The 18,525-nt window shown below is 38.8% G+C and overlaps 1 protein-coding gene across 1 annotated transcript in view; it reads left to right on the top strand.

The window, feature by feature from the left end:
• Nucleotides 1-18,525, top strand: part of GUCY1A2 (guanylate cyclase 1 soluble subunit alpha 2) — a 135,485-nt gene that overhangs the window by 5,324 nt on the left and 111,636 nt on the right. The window contains exons 2-3 of the mRNA XM_066570813.1: nt 9,169-9,230; nt 9,706-9,827. Of these exons, the coding sequence (XP_066426910.1) occupies nt 9,169-9,230; nt 9,706-9,827 (184 nt within the window). The remainder of the gene's footprint in view (nt 1-9,168; nt 9,231-9,705; nt 9,828-18,525) is intronic.

Here is an 18,525-nt window from a genome sequence, read left to right as displayed (position 1 = left end):
AGAGGTAGCAAATTGATTTTTGCATAAGATTTTGGAAAGATTTTGCACAAGTATTCTGAGCTCTTAATGGCTTACATTAACACATTGTGTATAGCTAAGCTCGGCTGTTGTAGAAATGACTTGTGCCTGTCTTACTGAATAAAATAAGGTAATGTCAAATGATACCCATATCACTGCTGTGATGATCTTATTCACTTAGTAGCCCAGGCTGGATAAGCTTCTTATATGAGTAACAACCTTCTCAAGAATGTGGGTGTGAAGCATGAAAATGGTGAAGAGAGGCACATTCTATGAGAAACTTTTAATTTCTCATTTCAGCAGGCAAGCAGAATGATTTTTTTTGAAAGTATAATAAAACCAGACTTTTACCGAGTATCTTCCAAATTAACCTAGGCAAAAGTCGGTTATACAGAAGGTCACACAAGCAGTCTGTAGTCAATCAATCTGTTATTTCATAGCTTGAAATGGAGTTGTGATGTCTTAAACAAGAACATTCAGGAAAATATCATCAATATAAGCATCACAGTGGGTTTTAGTTGTTTTTCTTGCTCAGCAGTTTAACATGTGATGCAAAGAAAATTCAGCTTCAGCAAATAAATACTAAAAAAAAATTATCTGGCCAAGGGCCTGCAGCATTGTATTGACCTTGATGAAATTTTATTGAGTGTAAGTTTAAGTATTTGACATGTAATGCTTAGACCAGTCACAGTAATATTGGCTTTCTTAATATTTGTGGTGTTTCAGGCTGAATCTTAACTTCCCTTCAGTGCTTGGAGAAAACGTGTCTTGGAAGCATTCATAGGTTGCAGACATGTTTGCTGCCTGGAAGCAGTGAGCATATCCCTGCTGGGGAATAGGCTTTGCCCATGGGCAGATCAGGTCTGCTGGCTGGCAGAGCAGAGCATGGCAGCACTAGTGGTGATCCCACAAAATTGATCTAAATTGCTTTGCACTTCCTCTGCCTCTCCCCTGGCCAGAGTGTGCAGGTGCAAATAGAGAAAGATGTAAGGGAGATGAGAATGTCATGATCATTAATAGATGCCCGTACAAAAGCAGTGAGCCATCATGGCTGCATCAAAATGAGCATGCATGCCTTTCATTTGAAACTGTTTGAGCAGAGCCATTTACCACCTCACAGCAGTTGGTTGTACTCTGATAAAATGCAAAATGTTAATACAGAAGAAAGCCTTCTCTTGCCTTCTACCTCTTGTGCTAATGTTAAAGGCTGCTATGAAGTGCTTTCAGTAAAAGAAGTTATTCCGTCTTGTATCCAGATTTTTCTGTATGTGTCAGTTTGCCAACTCTCAAACTAAGTTTCAGAATGAAGATTAAAAACATCTGTGGTTTGTCCATAGGTTTCAAAGGGATAAATACCTATGCAGAGCTGCATATGAAATTAGGTCCAGTTACACTGGGGAAATTGGTTCTTCTTCTATCGCAGCAGAAGAAAAATCCTTGAAAAGGACCGACCTATAAAGCTTTTCATTTCCTATCAGTCTGCTGGAGTAGCATGGATGATTTTATGTAGTAGATATCAGTTGCATTAAAAGATGAACAGGTAGCATTAGTAATAGATCATCTATTATAATCTTACTGAGCACATTCTCTGCAGCACAGAACAGTTTTTCTGTCCATTTCAGACCAGGCTGAAATTCAGAGATTAAAAAAGTGATTGCAGCTGGTGTTGTAGGGGATAGCACCCTGAGATATTTATCCTTCACTGTCAAGGAGTTAGGCTAGATGATCTAATAGGCAATTTCCATCCCTAATATCTGTGATTCTTCTAGCTGAAAGGCAGCTGGGGATGCAGAACTTACAATTTCTAGTCATTATTTAGCTCTGCTTTATTTCTTCACAGTGTTTGCATTGTTGCCATGAAATAGTATTGGGCAAAATTCTTAATCTCAATGCTGTTTATTAAATTAAGGCAATTCTCTGATGTGCACCAGCATTTCTCTGTGAAGAGGACCCCAGTTTGTATGAACTGAGGAGCAGAAATGTCTCAGTTTGCCTGCGAGATGCGCTGAGCTCGGGTGCTGCACCCTCGCACGGTCCTGTCTGGATCATTGTGAGCTGTTGCAGGCAGCTTGTTCTGCTTCCAGCTGTCAGTCACCCTGCCCTGGATCCCCAGACAGTCCACTCCTGGGGATTATGCATCTCCCTCTCTTGATACCGAATCTGCTGCTAGTCATGGAGGTCTGCAAGCAGAGGGTGCTTTCATCTGGAATTGGGAAGCTGGTCTTCATGAAGAAGATATATTTTTAGCTCAAATAGAAGCAGTTAAAAAAATAGGTGCACCCTAAAATGTTCAGAATCTAGAGAGCAGACATATTTTTTTTTTCCTGGTTATATTATCAAAAGCACTATTAAACCCCTAAAGATTATTTATTTTTTAAAATTTCAGATGATTGCTTATGTTGTGAAACTGTTTCTCCATTTCTGATTTCTGTCCCCTATCATTCCATTCTTCAGCTGTTGGGAATGGGACAGGGAGAGTGCTGGCTCTGCAGGACCTGCTATGGAGTTTTCTTCCTTTCTGCACCATCAGAACATTGCTGGATGCCAAAGGAGCGTTCCTTTTCTTTTTCAGTTCTTCTTTTCCCTAGTCGCAGCAATTTCAATGCTTATCTCTCCACTGCTGGCACTTGGGAGTGTTGATAAATGTTTGTCTTCAACTGGAGCCTTGATTCTTTGTTTACAACCTCCTTAATTCAATATTTTGCAGACCAGAAGGACAGGGAGGGAACAGTTTTTCACTGCTTACATGATCATGGGGTAAATATTAAAAATACGCAGACGGAAAATGACTGTTTTGCCATTTATCTTCTTTTGGATGGGCCAGATGCACACCTGCTCGTGTGTGCTTAGAGATCTGCAGTCACCTAAGCACAAAGGCTTGACTAAAATTGGTTTTGAAATATGAAAAAAGAAATGGTTTTCATTTATGAATGATCACCAGCAGTGAATCTGGTGACTAAAATCATACACATCTGCTCAGTTTATGATTGAACACTTGAAAATTGAAGCATTTAAAACTTTCAGTGTCACAGTGCTGATTTGGCTGAGGTCCACAGGCTCTCCTGCATGCAGGGGTGCAGATTTCTCTGGGAAGGACTTTGCAACTCCCCAGGGCACAACACTGTGGGAGGGCCCCCTGACCCAATGAACATACTTGAAGAAATTCTGATAGAAGCAAAGTGGTTTCTAGCAGAGCCTGTTATGCTCTTCAATGCTTCAGTTTCCATGTTTAAAATTTTAAGCACTCAAGTTTTAACAGCATGACTGCTGAAGCCCTTCTGAAGCTCAGCTAGGAGCCACTTAGCTTTTCTGAAGAAAAAATATTTGCAACTTTGTTAGGGTTAAGGAGGAACTGTCTGTGTACCTGGCTGCTCTCTTGGCAGTGTTCTGTCAGCCCCTTTCTTCCCTAATTCCATCTGGATATCTTAGGATGCAAAAGAAATGGCATGGAGAATTTGAAACTGCATTTATGTAAATTGAGACTGAGTCATCTGGGATACTGTGTGCAGTTCTGTCACCTCAGTGTGGGGTTTGTCTGTCCTTACCTAAACATTTTAAGATGTCGAAGTCTGTAGCAATCAATCAATGTCTCTTCTAGACAAAAGAAAGAAATGGGTATTTATAAAGACTGAGTCCTCAGGCACGTATTAGATGCCAACCAGAGGATTAAATGAATCACTGTGGGTGCCTGCAGTTGGGCAGATGAGCCCTACCGTTTATTTCCAAAGGTGTTGCAATCAAATGAAAGACATTTCAGAGGCAACAGAAGATGGCTAGAGAATAGGCTAAAATCTCTGTACTCTGAGAAGATTGGAAAGTTTATGTTTGATTGCCTTAGGAAAGACATTTGTAAGAAGGGATGCAGTTAAAGTGGAAGTTCTTTTCCCCTTTGCCTTGAAAATTGAGGCAATGAAGCTGCAAGAAGAGAAAACTGAACTCAGAAAAAGAAAAAAGCCCCACAGTTTAAACTAGAATCCTTTTCCAAAAGAAGTTGTCTGAATTTAAAAATCAGGAATATTTCAAGTTCATTTAGCCAAATGTCTTCGTATAGATTTTCTCCAGTTAGTCATAAACGGAGTTTTTGAGGAACTATTACTCCTCTATCTTCCGGACTTGAACAAGTTTTGCACTACTGGAGAGCAGGATGAGATCTAGCAGGAAGGGCACATTTCTCTAGGAGTGCATCCTCTGAACAGTGGTGGCTGGCAGAGTGACAGTGGCTGTCGTGGCAGGGCTGCCACCGCCGGCATTGCTGCCTGGTGGTGCCAAAGGCCGGGCACTCTGGTCAGAGAGCAGTGAGGTGCCAGGGGGAAGAGCTGTCGTAGATACTGAGGGAGGATGGACAGATCTTAGTCTGTGTTGGGCCCTGCAGAGCCAAGAACCTGAGCTCCATGTCGAAAGGAAGGAGAGAAAAATAGAGATAAGATTTGAGAGTCAAGGGTGGAAATTTTCAAGAATGAGAAGGCTGGAGGTTGGTTACTGCTGACAGCATAATTAAGACCCCTGTTCCACCTGTGATTCATCAGGTACAGAGAAGGTAAAGTGCCCTGTGAAGAGGTGAGAGAGATGACCTCCCTCCCTTCAGATGAGGCAGTAGATCCAGCAGAGCCTCAGCCCTTAGAAGGTTCCAGAAGAGGAGGGTGGTAGGTATCAGAAGCTCTCTCCTGAGGAGACAGAAGCCCTCGTGTGCCAGCCTGCTGTGCTGTCACAGGAGGTTTGCTGCTTGCCAAGAGCTCTCACATGAGCCTTGTAAAGAGGCTGCCAAAGCTTGTTTGTCTCCGTTGCTCATCCATGTGGGCACCCCTGATGCAGCCAGGGAAGACCTTGAGGAGTCAGGAGTGACTAAATGGCTCTGAGTGCAAGGGTGAAGGGTGCAGGTGCCCAGCTGGGGTCTCCTCACTCCTGCTGGTGGAGGGGGGAAGGCTCTGGCTGGTGCAGGCACATCTAGCAGGAAGTCTGTAGCTGTGATGGTGCTTTTGTTTGCCAGGCTGTGATCTCCAGGGACACGGGGTATGCTCTGAGGAGCAAGGACTGCTCAGCAAAGTGATCTGAGGTCATCTCTAATTGGCTGCACAGCCTTGTGAAGGCGGCTTTAAATGATACTGATTGGGAAAGGGGCTTTGCTCTCTGAAGAAGAGGGTGAGCAGAAAGATGCAGTCTATAGCTGAACTGAGCAGGGTATGTAGGGAAGATGGAGCCAGGCTTTCCTTGGGGGTACAGAATGGAAGAAGGATGAGAGGCAAAAAAGCTGAAAGATGGGAGTTTAAAATCAGAATTATGGAAAGAAATGAGATGTCATGAGGGTCCAGATGCTGGCCAGATGCTGGCACAGGTTTTCCAGAGAGGTTGTGAGATTGCCATTCTTGGAGAAGCTCAAAACTTGTCTGAAGAACCAGTTTTTAACTCAAACCACTTTGAATAGGATGTTGGTCTAGGAGACCTCCAGAGGTTCTTTCAAACCAATATGACTTATTGATTCAGTAATTTTTTACAAATTATTCTGACACATTAGGGTTAGCCATGCACTGATGTCTGAATTCAGAGTTATTTTAGTGAAGTCCTCTATTCTTTGCCATGCAAGAGATCAATCTGAGTATCTCCAGTGTTTCCTTATACCTTACATGTCATCATACCATATGGAGCTTGGATGTGATCTGGTATGGCAACCCTTGGATTAATTTACAGTTAGGAATAACAAGAATTTGTTTTACTTTGATTTGTCCTTAGGCACATGAACAGATGTGACTACTCCTCTTGTGATGCATACAAATATTAGTCAATCATCATAATCAAAATGAATTGTTGACATTTAATTGTTTAGGTAATAGTCCCTGGCTTATATTTACATTAAATCCTGTAGTTTTAAGTATCCATGAAACTTTACAATCTCTTCAGTAAATAAGTGGCACTGAGCACCTAAATGGCATAACAGTGGAGGAGGTATATGGTTAAAGGCTGTCTTTTACCTCCTTAAGTGGCAGAACTCTGTTTCTGGGAGAGGTCATGTGTGCCATGCTGCTAGGAGAAGGTTTAGCTATTTTGCCTCCATCCAGTCTTGTTACTGAATTTAAAAAAAAGAAAAAGAAAAGAGGTGGAAATGTTTTCCTGCTCATTCTCTGTCTCATGAGCAAGGCATTAGCAGTAGTGGAAGAAGCAGTGCCCCAAACTGCCCTTGTAGGCAAACAGGTGTCATATCTCTTCTCACTGTTTTGTTTAGACATGGCCCTGGTTACAGAATTACATTTGTAGCAAAATGACATTCACCATTGATGAAATACAGCAAACTGAGAAGGTGAGCATAGTGACTCTAACAATGCACAGCAACGTGCCATTATAATTCTTGTCTGAGATGAAGAAAGACTTTGTGACTCTTGGATCAGTTTTCATTCTGGCTCTGAGCGCATTACATTGAGCTCTGTTTATGACCCATGTTTTAATAGTAAATCCTATTTCTGTCTGTACTTAATTTCTAGGATTTGATAGGAGTTGCCAGTGAAAAGTGGTGTGAGTTCATGGGGTTGTTTAGAATTGTCTGACAACAGCTAGGAAACTGATTTAGCTTTCAGGAGAGAAAGTTAACATGGGGATTTTTTTTTTTCCATTCAGCACTGCAGGAGAAGGGATGTTTACCACTGAAATAAGTTCAGGACTAGGAGATTGCTTGTACTGTGAAATCTTGAGGTAGTCAAAATGATTTTTCCCTGGTTAAGGAGTGCAGTATGTGTCCAGGTATGAGAAGGACAAAGACAATCTGTGGATGATTGCTCAGGTGCTCTAAGCTGCAAAACTTCTTGAGAAGACAAGAAGCTGTTTTTCTTCCTCTCTGCCATGATACCAAGCATTGCTGCATTCCATATTCTTGCTGTAAAAGCACTTTGGGACAACCAGAATGGAGATTTAATTTAGCAATCAAACATTTCTATTATTCCCTATTTCGTGTCAGAGGAGTTGCTGGTGGAATACTGATATTTTGTGTGGAGGGAGTGGGGTTGAGGGAAATGCTGTATGGAGATGGGAAATGGCAGCTCTCACTTCTTTGCTTAAAGCTATTCTGCTTTGCTTTGGTGCTGCTGTGAGGAAATACATCTCTTCTAGATGTAAAGAGTGGATTTTTCTGCCTTCTGAGCAGAGGAAAGCTTCTGAGTCTCAGCGAGAACATGCCATTAAATATGTTTGCAGCCCATTAGGCCTGAATTAGGCCTGAAGCCTGAAGGCTTCAACATGTGCTGTACCATTGAGAAGGAGATGTTTTTTTGAAATGTGATGGTTTCACTCATATGGTGTTTCCATTGTGTTTTACAAGAGAACATGCAACTTTTAAAGCCTTTTGGCACAGGTAACTTAGTTCCCACAGAGAAGTAAAGTGATTACCTAATAGTGAGTTAACAAGAAAAACCTTTTCCAAGGTTTGCATCTATGTTGAGCTTTTTTTCTTGTTAATGGGATCACAGAATAGTTTAGGTTGGAAGGGACCTTTAAAGGTCCTAGAATGAGAAAGGTCCTGCTCATTCCCTAGAATGAGCAGGGGCATCTTCAGCCCAGAGAGAGCCCCATCCAACTTGACCTTGAATGTTTCCAGGAATGGGTCACCTACCACTTCCCTGGACAGTCTGTTCCAGTGTATCACCACCGTTGCTATAAATATCTTCTTTCTCATATCTAGTCTAATTCTGTCCTCTTCTAGTTCTAAAACATTGCCCTTGTCCTACTGCAACAGGTCCGGCTAAAAAGCTTGTCCCCATCTTTCCTATAAGCCCTCTTATGCTCTTTTTGAGTGCATACATTTAAATTTTAATTTTTACAATTTAATTAATTAAATTGTTTAATACAAAAGTGTAGACGCTTTCTTACAGTTTTGCATTAGAAAATAAATTTTTTGCAGTCGTACAAACCTAGTGTAGCCTGGTATACAGTTTTTTCTTCCTGCTGTCATCAGGACAAACTCATGGGCAAGAGTTTGAGCAGAGTAGGAAGCTCAGCTCTTGAACTGCTGAATCTGTAGGTCAGTAAGCAAAATCTGAGACTTTCAAAGGTGATTGTGGTTTTAGAATGAGATTCCTCTAATTAAGGGGCATTTTGACTATTACTTTCTAAAACAATTAGGTGTCTATTCCAAAAGGCAGGAAAAGACCAAACATCTCTAAAATTTCAGTGTGTGTTGTTGTGAGTCTGATCAAAATGTCCATGTGTGCTTTTGATACAGAAGAAAAACTTATAACTCTAATTTGTGTATCTCTGAATTCTGGCACCAGGTCAAAATAGACAGGTGAAGAACCTCGGATTTGATACAAGCTAGTAATTTTTGAGGAATAACATTTTGTCATAAGTGACTTGGAAAATTCAAGAGAGGAAATTACATGGATATCACACGTCCTTTATTTGCCAAAAAATCTCTCATGAATTCATTCAAAATAATAGTAGCCTCAGCAGCTGTAATAGTAAAGAAAGAAAATAAACATTTATATACATAAAGAAAATAAACATTTATATACATAAGTATTTTGGTGAACACTGTAGTAGTGCTAATACTGCAAATAAAGACAATTATATACATATGTAGTTTGGCGAACACCTATTAAAGTGAAATAGCATAGAAGTGCTTGAAGCATGTCATGATTTTCTTCTGAAGAATTTGACTTTCTGGTAATCTGAAAGATGACTGAAGAGTTATAGCTTGTAGGAAAATAAGGCAAAATAAATTGCATCTTTATAATATTCTTTATTAGAAAATGCTCTAGGGAGCATATAGAGTTTAAAAATTCAATGCCTTTTCCTGGTGATACTTTCATCACAAAATAATGGCATTTTCTTGCAGACTATTTCAAATTAATTATTTTAAATTACTGAGATAGTTGGTGGGTGATAGTTTTCGAGAGCTGTTTTTGAGAGTGAAGTGGCTCCTTTGTTATGTGCAACTAGCCTTATGAGCAGTATTAATTATGCCGCATTGTAAAATTCTTCCTATTTAAATGGTGAAGTAAGATACAAGGAACGAATTATAATATTTAATATCTGTTGTTGCGATGGGCATATGGCAGGTAGAAGATAAAGAGAAGTAAAACTGAAGAAAAACAGTGTGTGAAAAGATCTGTTAATTGAACTGTGCTCCAATTCCCTAATCTCACAATTTTTAAAATTATTCTTCCGTAGCCTCAGACCATTCGGCAGACTCTTCAAAAGACACTGCAGTATTTTGAGCATCAAGTTATTGGGTAAGTGTTGATGTGAGGTGGGGAAAGGTGCATGGTAATGCTTTGCTCTGTGCTTTCCAATTCACAGCCTTCCATGATAAGCTTTTTAATTTAATTTTTAACTTTTTTCTCAAATTCTTAGAGATGCTTTGGAATAGCAATACGTGACCTGGATGTAAATGGTAAACTGCTGTTCAGTACAATCCCATCAGACGGCGACTACTCAATGAACTGGAATGTTTCTTATAAAAAGAGAATAGCAACTTCTTTTCAGTCATAGAATATCAGGTTGGAAAGGGACCTTAAAGCTCATCTAGTCCAATCTTTCTTGGCAGAAGTATGGTCTAGACAAGATAGCTCAGCACTCTGTCCAGCTGAATCTTCAAATTGCCCATCATGGGGCAATTAATTCTTCTTAATCCTTTGCCACCACTTCTGAAAGACATTTGTTGACTTTGCATTTGTATGAGTTGTTATAATTTTTTTTTTCCTGTAGTTACAGAGATGCAGAGAAGAATTTTCACAATATATCAAATAGATGCTCCTACACAGACTGCTCTGGCAATGAAGAAACTGAAGATGTCTCAGGAATTCTCCAGTGTACGGCTAATGTGCTTGGTATGTGTTTTTTCAAGGGAATTTGTTTCCTTTAGTTGCAAGGAAGGTTTGCTGACCATCCTAATGCCAACAATGCAACAAGAAATTTTTGCTCCAACCACAGAAATTTAGAATATAGGGAGCAACATACCAGTGCACTGTTACTACATTTGCCTCCTTTTCTACATGCATTTTGAGCTTTTTAGACAATCCAGACATGATTTTCAGTGGAGGCAGTGAATGTGTATTGAGCAATACCCAGTGATTTGAGAAGTTTCAAAGGCTTTTGGCAAGTGGACTTGCTTCTGTGCAGGCCTTGGAATTATCTCTAGTGTTTTTATAGGGGTTCTGCAGGACAACAGACACTTTTATCTTCTGTGGGCCTGGTGGATGGAGGGCCTGAGAAACAGCAGCAGGGTGTACCTGAGTCATGAAACATTCTGGAAACTTAGATTTTCTTCAGCAAGAGGCACAACACTGAAATCTGACTGTGTACGATAAGTGAAGATAAGTTTTAACTTTCCATGTCAGGGGAATATGGTGAGGTGATAGTCTGCTCATGTTCTGGTCTTTACCATTGTATCCTGATAACTTAAAATACTTTTGGAGGATATGCACTGTGTATCTGTCTTACTGCAAACTGTTAAGCAGATTTGGTGTGCTCTGTGAAACAGCAAACATGATCTAGTTTAGGGATGACTGTGTTTCACTGACATTCAAAATTTCAAAATGTTTTGGGGTTTTTTTTTTTTTTTTGTTTGCTATCCAGTGCCTTATTCTGTAAAATGCTAGGTGCTGTCAGGGATATTCTGTGTGCCTTTAGCTGCTGCTAGAAAGAGGTGGCATTTTGTATTTTGCATGTCATGGAGAGAATTTAGAACAATCAAATTCTAAATGTGTCCAGTGTTATTTACCTTTTCTTTTTTAATTCTAAAATATTTGCATGCTAGTTCTCTAAAACAAATATGAGTGATAAGGCAGAACTCATGCAAAGCAGAGACTTTTCATGTTATCAGGTGCATATTAATATTATAAAAAGCCAGACTAGACATTCAGTACTTGTTTCACCATGACACAAACTATGAGTTATAGAAAACAGTTATGAATAATTTTTCACCTTCATAGTGCCTTTAAAGCAGTATGTCAGTCCCTGTACCTCAGCATGGCTGAATAATGTGCAACCTGTTTCTTCAGTGGTATCCTCAAAATGCATGTTTATTAGGGGCAAATTGGGGCCAAAGTAGAGGGATAACATCTAAGCATTACTATCTTGGGGAACTATTAAAGTGGGCTTTGTTGAAAATTAGGTTGCAGAGACTTTTTCTTGGACAAGTTTGCCTTTTAAAGAAAGAGTTCTTAGCAAAAAAACCCACTTCAGTATGAGCAAAACCCTGAGATAATTTAAAAGCAATCCTTCTCCGTATCTGGGATAAGAACATAAGGGAATGAGCAGTAAACCCAACTTCTTTATTTTAATTGTAGCTTCTATCACAACAGGGAAAAAATTAATGGAGGCTGTGTAATTAATTCTCACATACACAGTTATTTTTCTTGTTGAATAAAGATTGGTAAGATCGGCCTCTGTGAAAGAGGGATGTAACCACTGGGGTGTGTACCTGGAGCAAGTGGCATTGCTGAGACAGGAGGCAAGCATGAATCTGATTGTGATGAAGGCTAGAGAAACTGTTGAAGCAAATCTGACTCTTAGTTCATTTATATGAGCAGTAAGAGACACTTGCTGTCTAGGGCTGGAAGAAAATGTTTCCTTAAAGATGATTAGAAGCATCTTCCTGCTCTCTGACCTTAGATACTGCCAACATGATTCACCTCTTCCAATCTCCTAACCACCTCTAAAAAAGTCATTTGGCATTCCTTATTCATCAGAAGACTGAAAATGCTGAGATCTCTGGTAAGCTTGGAAGACTGTGAGCAGATGCTTCACACTGTGGTCCTGGTGCTTGCGCTGCTCACAGGGAAGTGCTGACTGCAAGCTGTTCACTCAGCTCGGTGCATGTGATTTATCATGTATGAATGCTGCAATTTTCCTCCTGTCAAGTCAGCACTAAATTGTGTCACCATCTTCCTGCAGTGCAAGGACCTGGTTCTCCTTGTCTCCTTGCTGAGTCGCTCTGCTACAAGTCTAGACATCAGTACAAGTCTCCCTGCTTTAAATCACTGTAATGGAAGGAACCCATATCCATCAGATTCACATGCTGTAAACTGTGTGTGGTACCAGATCAGTCCCACTGTTTTCCTTTACAATGACAGCTTCTGAGGCTGTAGTATTTAATTTAACTTTCCATCCTTTCAAAAATAGTCCAGACAGCTTCATGATAGACTCAGCTTTCATTAATTGGTGCGTGCATACTTTTACAGTGTCCTTCATAAGCATGTAGAAACAAAGAATCCTTTAGGTTGAAAAAGACCTTTAAGATCATCAAGTCCAATTTTTAATGCAACACTGCCAAGTACACCACTAAACTGTGTTCAGAGGAGATTGACAGTATTGGTTTGAACCTATTTTAGAAATAAATGATAAGAGAAAGATGTCCATGATGAAGTATGTTATGTGGATTGCTACCACATTTCTTTCTTAGGTGACTATAAAGTTATACTGAGGTATGTTAGAGACAAAAGTTATATCTGGAGAGATTCCTTATTTGACCTTGGGCAAGTTTTTATTCTTTCTGTGCCTCAATTTCCCATCTGTATAATGGAGATAACAGGATTTTTGTAATCCTTTAAACCACATGTCAGTGCTATTCAGATTTCAACCTTCTTGAAGTAAAGACATTTTCATACCCTTTGTACATTCAGCATTTTGAACAATGACAGCAAATCTCGTTTGGGACTGCTTTTGTCCTCATGATTTAAAATAATTTGATTTCATGTAAGATTAGAATGTGCATTTTTACTTAAATGCTTCCAGAATAAAGCAGAAGACCTTCATGTAGCTGCAAATTAAAACTTTGGCAATGGGAATAGGAAATTACGGATAAAAACTTTTTTTTTTTTGTAACTGCTATTAAGGAATTTATTCCGGGACATAAAGCCTTCATGACCTATCTCCTGTTTATTTCTTTGGCAGATATTCAAAGAAAGTCTGTGCTACTGAGTTCTACAAAGCAGTAGAGAAATGCTCGATTTTCCTTTTTGAACCCCACTCAGTAGTTCCAATATATCACATGATATTTCTCACATCCCAAATGCACAAGTCAGATAAAAACTGTACAACCTTCACCTCACCTCATCCAAACACTCTTTTCAGACACTGCGAACAATTAGTGTAGGCTTTGTGAACGTGAACTATTTTTCACTCTTCAGTCCTTCACAAGGAAAAAAAAGAAAGGGAGCTTCATTAAGGCAGTTATCTGTCTTTTAAATGGCATCAATATTTCCTTTGGAGCCTCTTTGCATCTTGCTGAGGAGCTGTGTAATCTGTCCTCACTTTGATAGTAAAACTAATGAAAAGTAACCTAAATTCATAAAGTCATATAAAAAGAGCTGTTGTGCAAAATCTGCAAAGCAGAAGTAACTGTTCACACCCAGTCTCTAACGACATGGAAGAAGTGTTGTCTTTGAAAGCCCATTTGTGTATTTTAAACTGCAGTATCTAAATTGCATGTACTGCAGCACCATGTTAGATAAACTCTATAAATTACACTTGGTCACACAGTCTGAAGCTACAAATACACTTGTATCAGATCATGGTTTCAGCAGAAAGGCCTGGAGAAGTAATTTTACCTATCTGACTTTCCATTGCTTAAGGCACAGAAAAAAATTCTCCTCCATTTTTTAAATTCAAGCAAATAATTTTTACAACATAATTATTTTTTTCTCATAAAAATTCGGCTTAAAAAATGCACAGCACATATCAATGGCTAAGTCAGCTCTGCATGTGGACTCAAGTGTATTGCAAGAATTTTTCCTATAAGCATTTGTACCTTGTGGGATAATAATGCTCTTTCTTTTGATTTTGCTTCAGAGAGTGATGTGAAGAATTTGCTTGTCGGTTTATCTATCTGGACATCTTCTGTTTGGAGGATGATATGGTGCAGTGGCAATTCCCTAGGGATTCCCTAATACCCTGATGATAAGTTTTATGGAATCCTGGCCCAGAGCCCTGTCCTGTCAGGGAGATAAATTGTGTTTCTGGATTCAGCTTCCCCAAGTCACCGAGGAGGAGGTGGAATCCATTGCTAGTGTAAGGTTTTAGAGAGTTCTTGCTCTGGGTGACATTTGCTTGTCACTACCAAAGAGAACATGTGCTGCAGGCTGCTTTATATAGGGCAGATCACTTCATGACTAAATATAACTTGCAGGGCTGATCCTTCATTTAGTACAAAGGGCATAATTCTATAAAAGTCATTTGTTCTCTGTACATTTGTCAAAGTTAAAGATCTGTGTTTCCTTTATGAAACTAAGAAAATCTTAGCTCTTCTATGAGACAATGGCATGAAGCTGTGTCAGGGCAAGTTTAGTCTGAATATTAGGAAAAGGTTAATCACCCAGAGGGTGGCTGAGAGCTTCACTGATGTGAAGGCTGTTCAATTTTTATTGCTCCACTGCTAAGCACTTGGGAAGTGGTCGCAGCACCAAACCTGATAGAATTCAAGAAGTGCTTGAACAGTGTTCTCAGGTATATGGTGTGGTTCTTGGGGATGTCTTGTGCAGGGCCAGAAGTTGGATTTTGATGATCCTTTTAGGTCTCTTCCAATTCCGAATATTCTATGCTTCTGTGATCCTCTGTTGTTAAAGAGGAATATATTTGGGATCATTCTGGTAACTATTAAATAACTGCTGAGAAATACTGTTTTTGAAAAGGCAGGAAATAATCGAAAAGGAGGTGCCAGGACAGATCTTAGCCTACCTTCTAACCACCTTAGACCAAGTATAGTGTTTGGAAAAGGTAAACAAAGGTTTGGTAGACTGACTGCTTGGGAGGTGTCTGAGAACTGTAAATGCTTAGATATTGAAAGTACATAAATTTTTATCACTTCCCTTTGCACTAAGGACTGCAGCTAGTCATTAGGATGCAACTAATTTAGGATACACAGCCTGATTTATAATTAAAGTTGTTGGTTTACAAATGGCGTAAAAGGAAATGTTACACGGCCCAGAGGATTGGCAATACTAATGGATTCTAATAATACTTTATCCTGGGGGGTCTCAGCTATACTCACAGGGCTCCTGTTATTTAGCAGATGTTACAGTGCACTGGCAACACAAAAGTAATCTAAACAAAAAGCACATAATTCATGCGATTTCAAAACTGAGATGAGTACATCTCAATTAGAGAAGGACAAATGTTTATACCAAATGGCCTTAGACGTCCCACTCTTCTCAAATCAGAGCTATTTATTGTTAGAAAGCAGATGAACTTCCAGCAGATAATGAGCGGTTTGGAATTATGATGTACAATAGCATCTTGTGGAAGACTATTTATAAAGAACATTTTCTGGCCGTGATTCATTGACTAAATGTAGGTGTTTGTCATTATCTGAGGTGCTGTGAGGCATCTTGTGGCCTCTGTCAAACCTTCAAAAATGTGTAGGTCTCCCTTAGGTCCCTCATCTTGGCAGATACAGTAGCTATCTGTTGGTTCTTTTGTAGATGTCTTGGATGCCTTATGAAGACTCAAGGAGCATTAGATTTCTATATTTAGTCAGATGAGTTGAGCCCTTTATATATATGAGGAGTTATGAGAGATAATTCTGCATTTCGTGGGAAGAGCTTTTCGATTTCATTGCAATTTTATTTGTTCCAGGAACTGCAGTTCTGCTCCCTATGTTAATTCAAAGGCACATATATTTACTTTAATGAAAAAAAAGCAAATTAAAAAAATCCTTATTACTGTTTAATGTTTAGAGTTAGCATGAAACAAACCTGCTCTGCCTAATTTTTAGGAACGACCAATCTAATGACTGCAGTTTTCATTTAATGAGCCCTGTGCAAATGTAAGAAGTGAGCCTCCCAGGTGGTAGTGGGGGACATAAAATCATGATAGTCTTGCTTCACATAGCTTGGCTTTGCTTGCAGAATTGGAGGCTACTGAGAGCACTATTTGAGGGCAAAAACCTCTTCCACTGCCTGTTGTTAATATCTCATGTGAGCTTCCTGTGTCATCAGTTTTGAGCAGAATCTTTTATATTTATGTTAAGAACTGGCAATCAGCTGCTCAGCAAGAGGCAATAATTACAGTGGTATTTCTATCACTGGTCTAAGGACAAGGAAAGAAACTACCTCATTAAAAGTGGATAAAAGAAATATTACAGGTGAACAAGTGTCAGGAGTTCTTTATTTAACAGTAGTTCTCATTTATATTCTGTGAAAGATATGCAGGCCCTGCATGTCTCTGTAAGAGAGGTGTTGTATAGGTTTCTCAGTTGTGTCACAACCATAGGTAAAGGCATAAAATGATGTTACTGTATTTATATAAAAACCACCAAAAGGTAATATAAAAATGCTATCTGGATTCCCAGGATGATATAAATACACAATCATAATGAAGTAAAATCTAAGTCATTTACACAGTAATTAGATACTGGTACTAGGCTCACTTACAAGCCAAATGATTCATCTACTGTACCTTCAGCATTAGTCTGTACACAGGAAAATCTTTTTTATTCAGAGACTAAACGTTGCTTTCCCTACCATCTGAAATAATTCTTTAAAATTCTGAACTGCCACCTGTCTTTCTGTCCACAGGTCTATTTAAGGAAAAGATGTTACTGATGCCAAAAATTTGATTATCCAAAACCATTTAAGAGACACTTGCTATAACTGAAGGTGGCAAATTCTGCTTCTGTTCACAGTATGAGGTCTGGAATTGCATATTTAATTGTTCCAACCCCTTAAGGTTTGATATTTACAGATTCTGAATGGTATCTCAGAAACAAAAACTATTTTTCAATGCCAAATGAGTCAGATGCTGGCCACTCTGCAGCCATTGTCTTCATTATTTACTTTTAGGAAAAACTAGATGGCTTGTGACTGCTTCTGCATGCTGTACCAGTTAATGAATTACATTGATTTTTTTAATCACAGCACATCATATTTTTTTATCAGCTTTGATTTTTTATCTTCTGATTGCTTCTCAAGAACCTATGATTTGCGATTTTCTTTATGGGAACAGATTCTTACCTAATTTCTCCACTTCATAATGTACAAAATACTTAAAAATAGTGCATTAATTCCTTGACATTTTGTAGTGTGTTTTCAGTTTACATTAACTGCTGAAAAGAAAGTGAAAATCTTTTGCTAGTATGTTATTATAGGATGAAGTCATCTATTTCTGCTCCAGTTCAGCGAAATACTTAATTTGTACTTTGAACCTGTGCTTAAAGACTTTGGTAATTTTGGATCTGGATAGCAAATATAGGATCCCTTCTCTCAATGTCTTTGAGACACATTTTCAAAGTATAATAATTTTTCACAGATCCAAAAGTGCTTTTTAGTGGAGGTCTATAGCAATATTTTCATTCTGTGGTTGCTTTGCCTCATTTTCTAATGTGCATATTTAATTTCTCTCCAATAGGGACTAGAATAAAAGTGACATTGTAAGGAAAAGCAGCAAAAAGAAACTAGTAAGAAAAAAACATTAAAGTTATGATGTGATTTGTCCTCCTGATGTCGATTTAAGTAGTAGGAACACAGTAGATCCCTCTCCAGGAGGAAAACAAATTGAGACTAATGCATTTTTAGGACTTCATTCACTATATTAGTAGAAGGTTTGTAAAGAGCAGAAGCTCAAAATAATGAGTTACTTCAGTTGGGGAACAGCAGAGAGTGTTGGGATGATTTTTGGTTTATTTTGTATTGCTACCACTTAGTGGAGTGTCTTGGTGAAACCAGGAAAGACCTTTTCCTCTATATTAATTGCAAGCCAGTGCTCATTATGAAGCTGTGTTGCGGTCCTACATGAGATGATAGTGGGAGTTCAGTGGCCTCTGCATTTGGAAGTTCCGGGCCCTCATACAGATATCAAATATATTTATTTTTTCCTGGGAAGCTGAATGAAAATTTTGCTTAGAGGTCAACAGTGAAAAAGAAAGAATGGAGATGCTGGCTTTTCAGGATGGAATAGCAAATTGTCAGTTTTGATGAACAGAAGTTGACTCACATTTTCAATGCCATATTCAATTTGAATGATTCCACTGCAAAATCAAACAGAAAAACAATTGTTCAACAATTGATTGTGAGATGAGTTTGAAAAGATTGGACTTTTTATGCAGATGCGTAATCTGAAGGTTATAAGAAGATTATTTTAATTTTGTTTGTATTTTCTCGGCATAAAAGAAGAAACCAGGAAATACCATATATGTTGAAATTGGAAATCATACTGAATGTAATATTTAAAAATAACAACTAGCTGGTGGAAATCTCTAAATGTAATAAAGTGATAAAGTGTGCATTATAGACACAGTGAGTTCTGGGATTCTTTTTTTAGCATGAAGGTTTTTCTACTTGTAATAAAACTATCTCCCAGTCTGGTATTGTCCTGGATTTATCTGGGATAGAGTTCATTTCTCCTCAGTAGCTGGTACTTTGCTGTGTTTTGGATTCAGTATGAGAATAATGTTGATAAGTACTTATGTTTTGGTTGTTGCTAAGTAGTGTTTATCCTAAGCCAAGGACGTTTTTTGTGTCTCATGCTCTGCCAATGAGGAAGGGCACAAGAAGGCTGGGAGGGAGCACAGCTGAGACCCAAACCGGCCAA

Source organism: Molothrus aeneus, chromosome 2 (assembly GCF_037042795.1).
Source record: "Molothrus aeneus isolate 106 chromosome 2, BPBGC_Maene_1.0, whole genome shotgun sequence".
Lineage (NCBI taxonomy): Eukaryota > Metazoa > Chordata > Aves > Passeriformes > Icteridae > Molothrus > Molothrus aeneus.
This window is presented reverse-complemented; position numbering and strand designations above follow the sequence as displayed.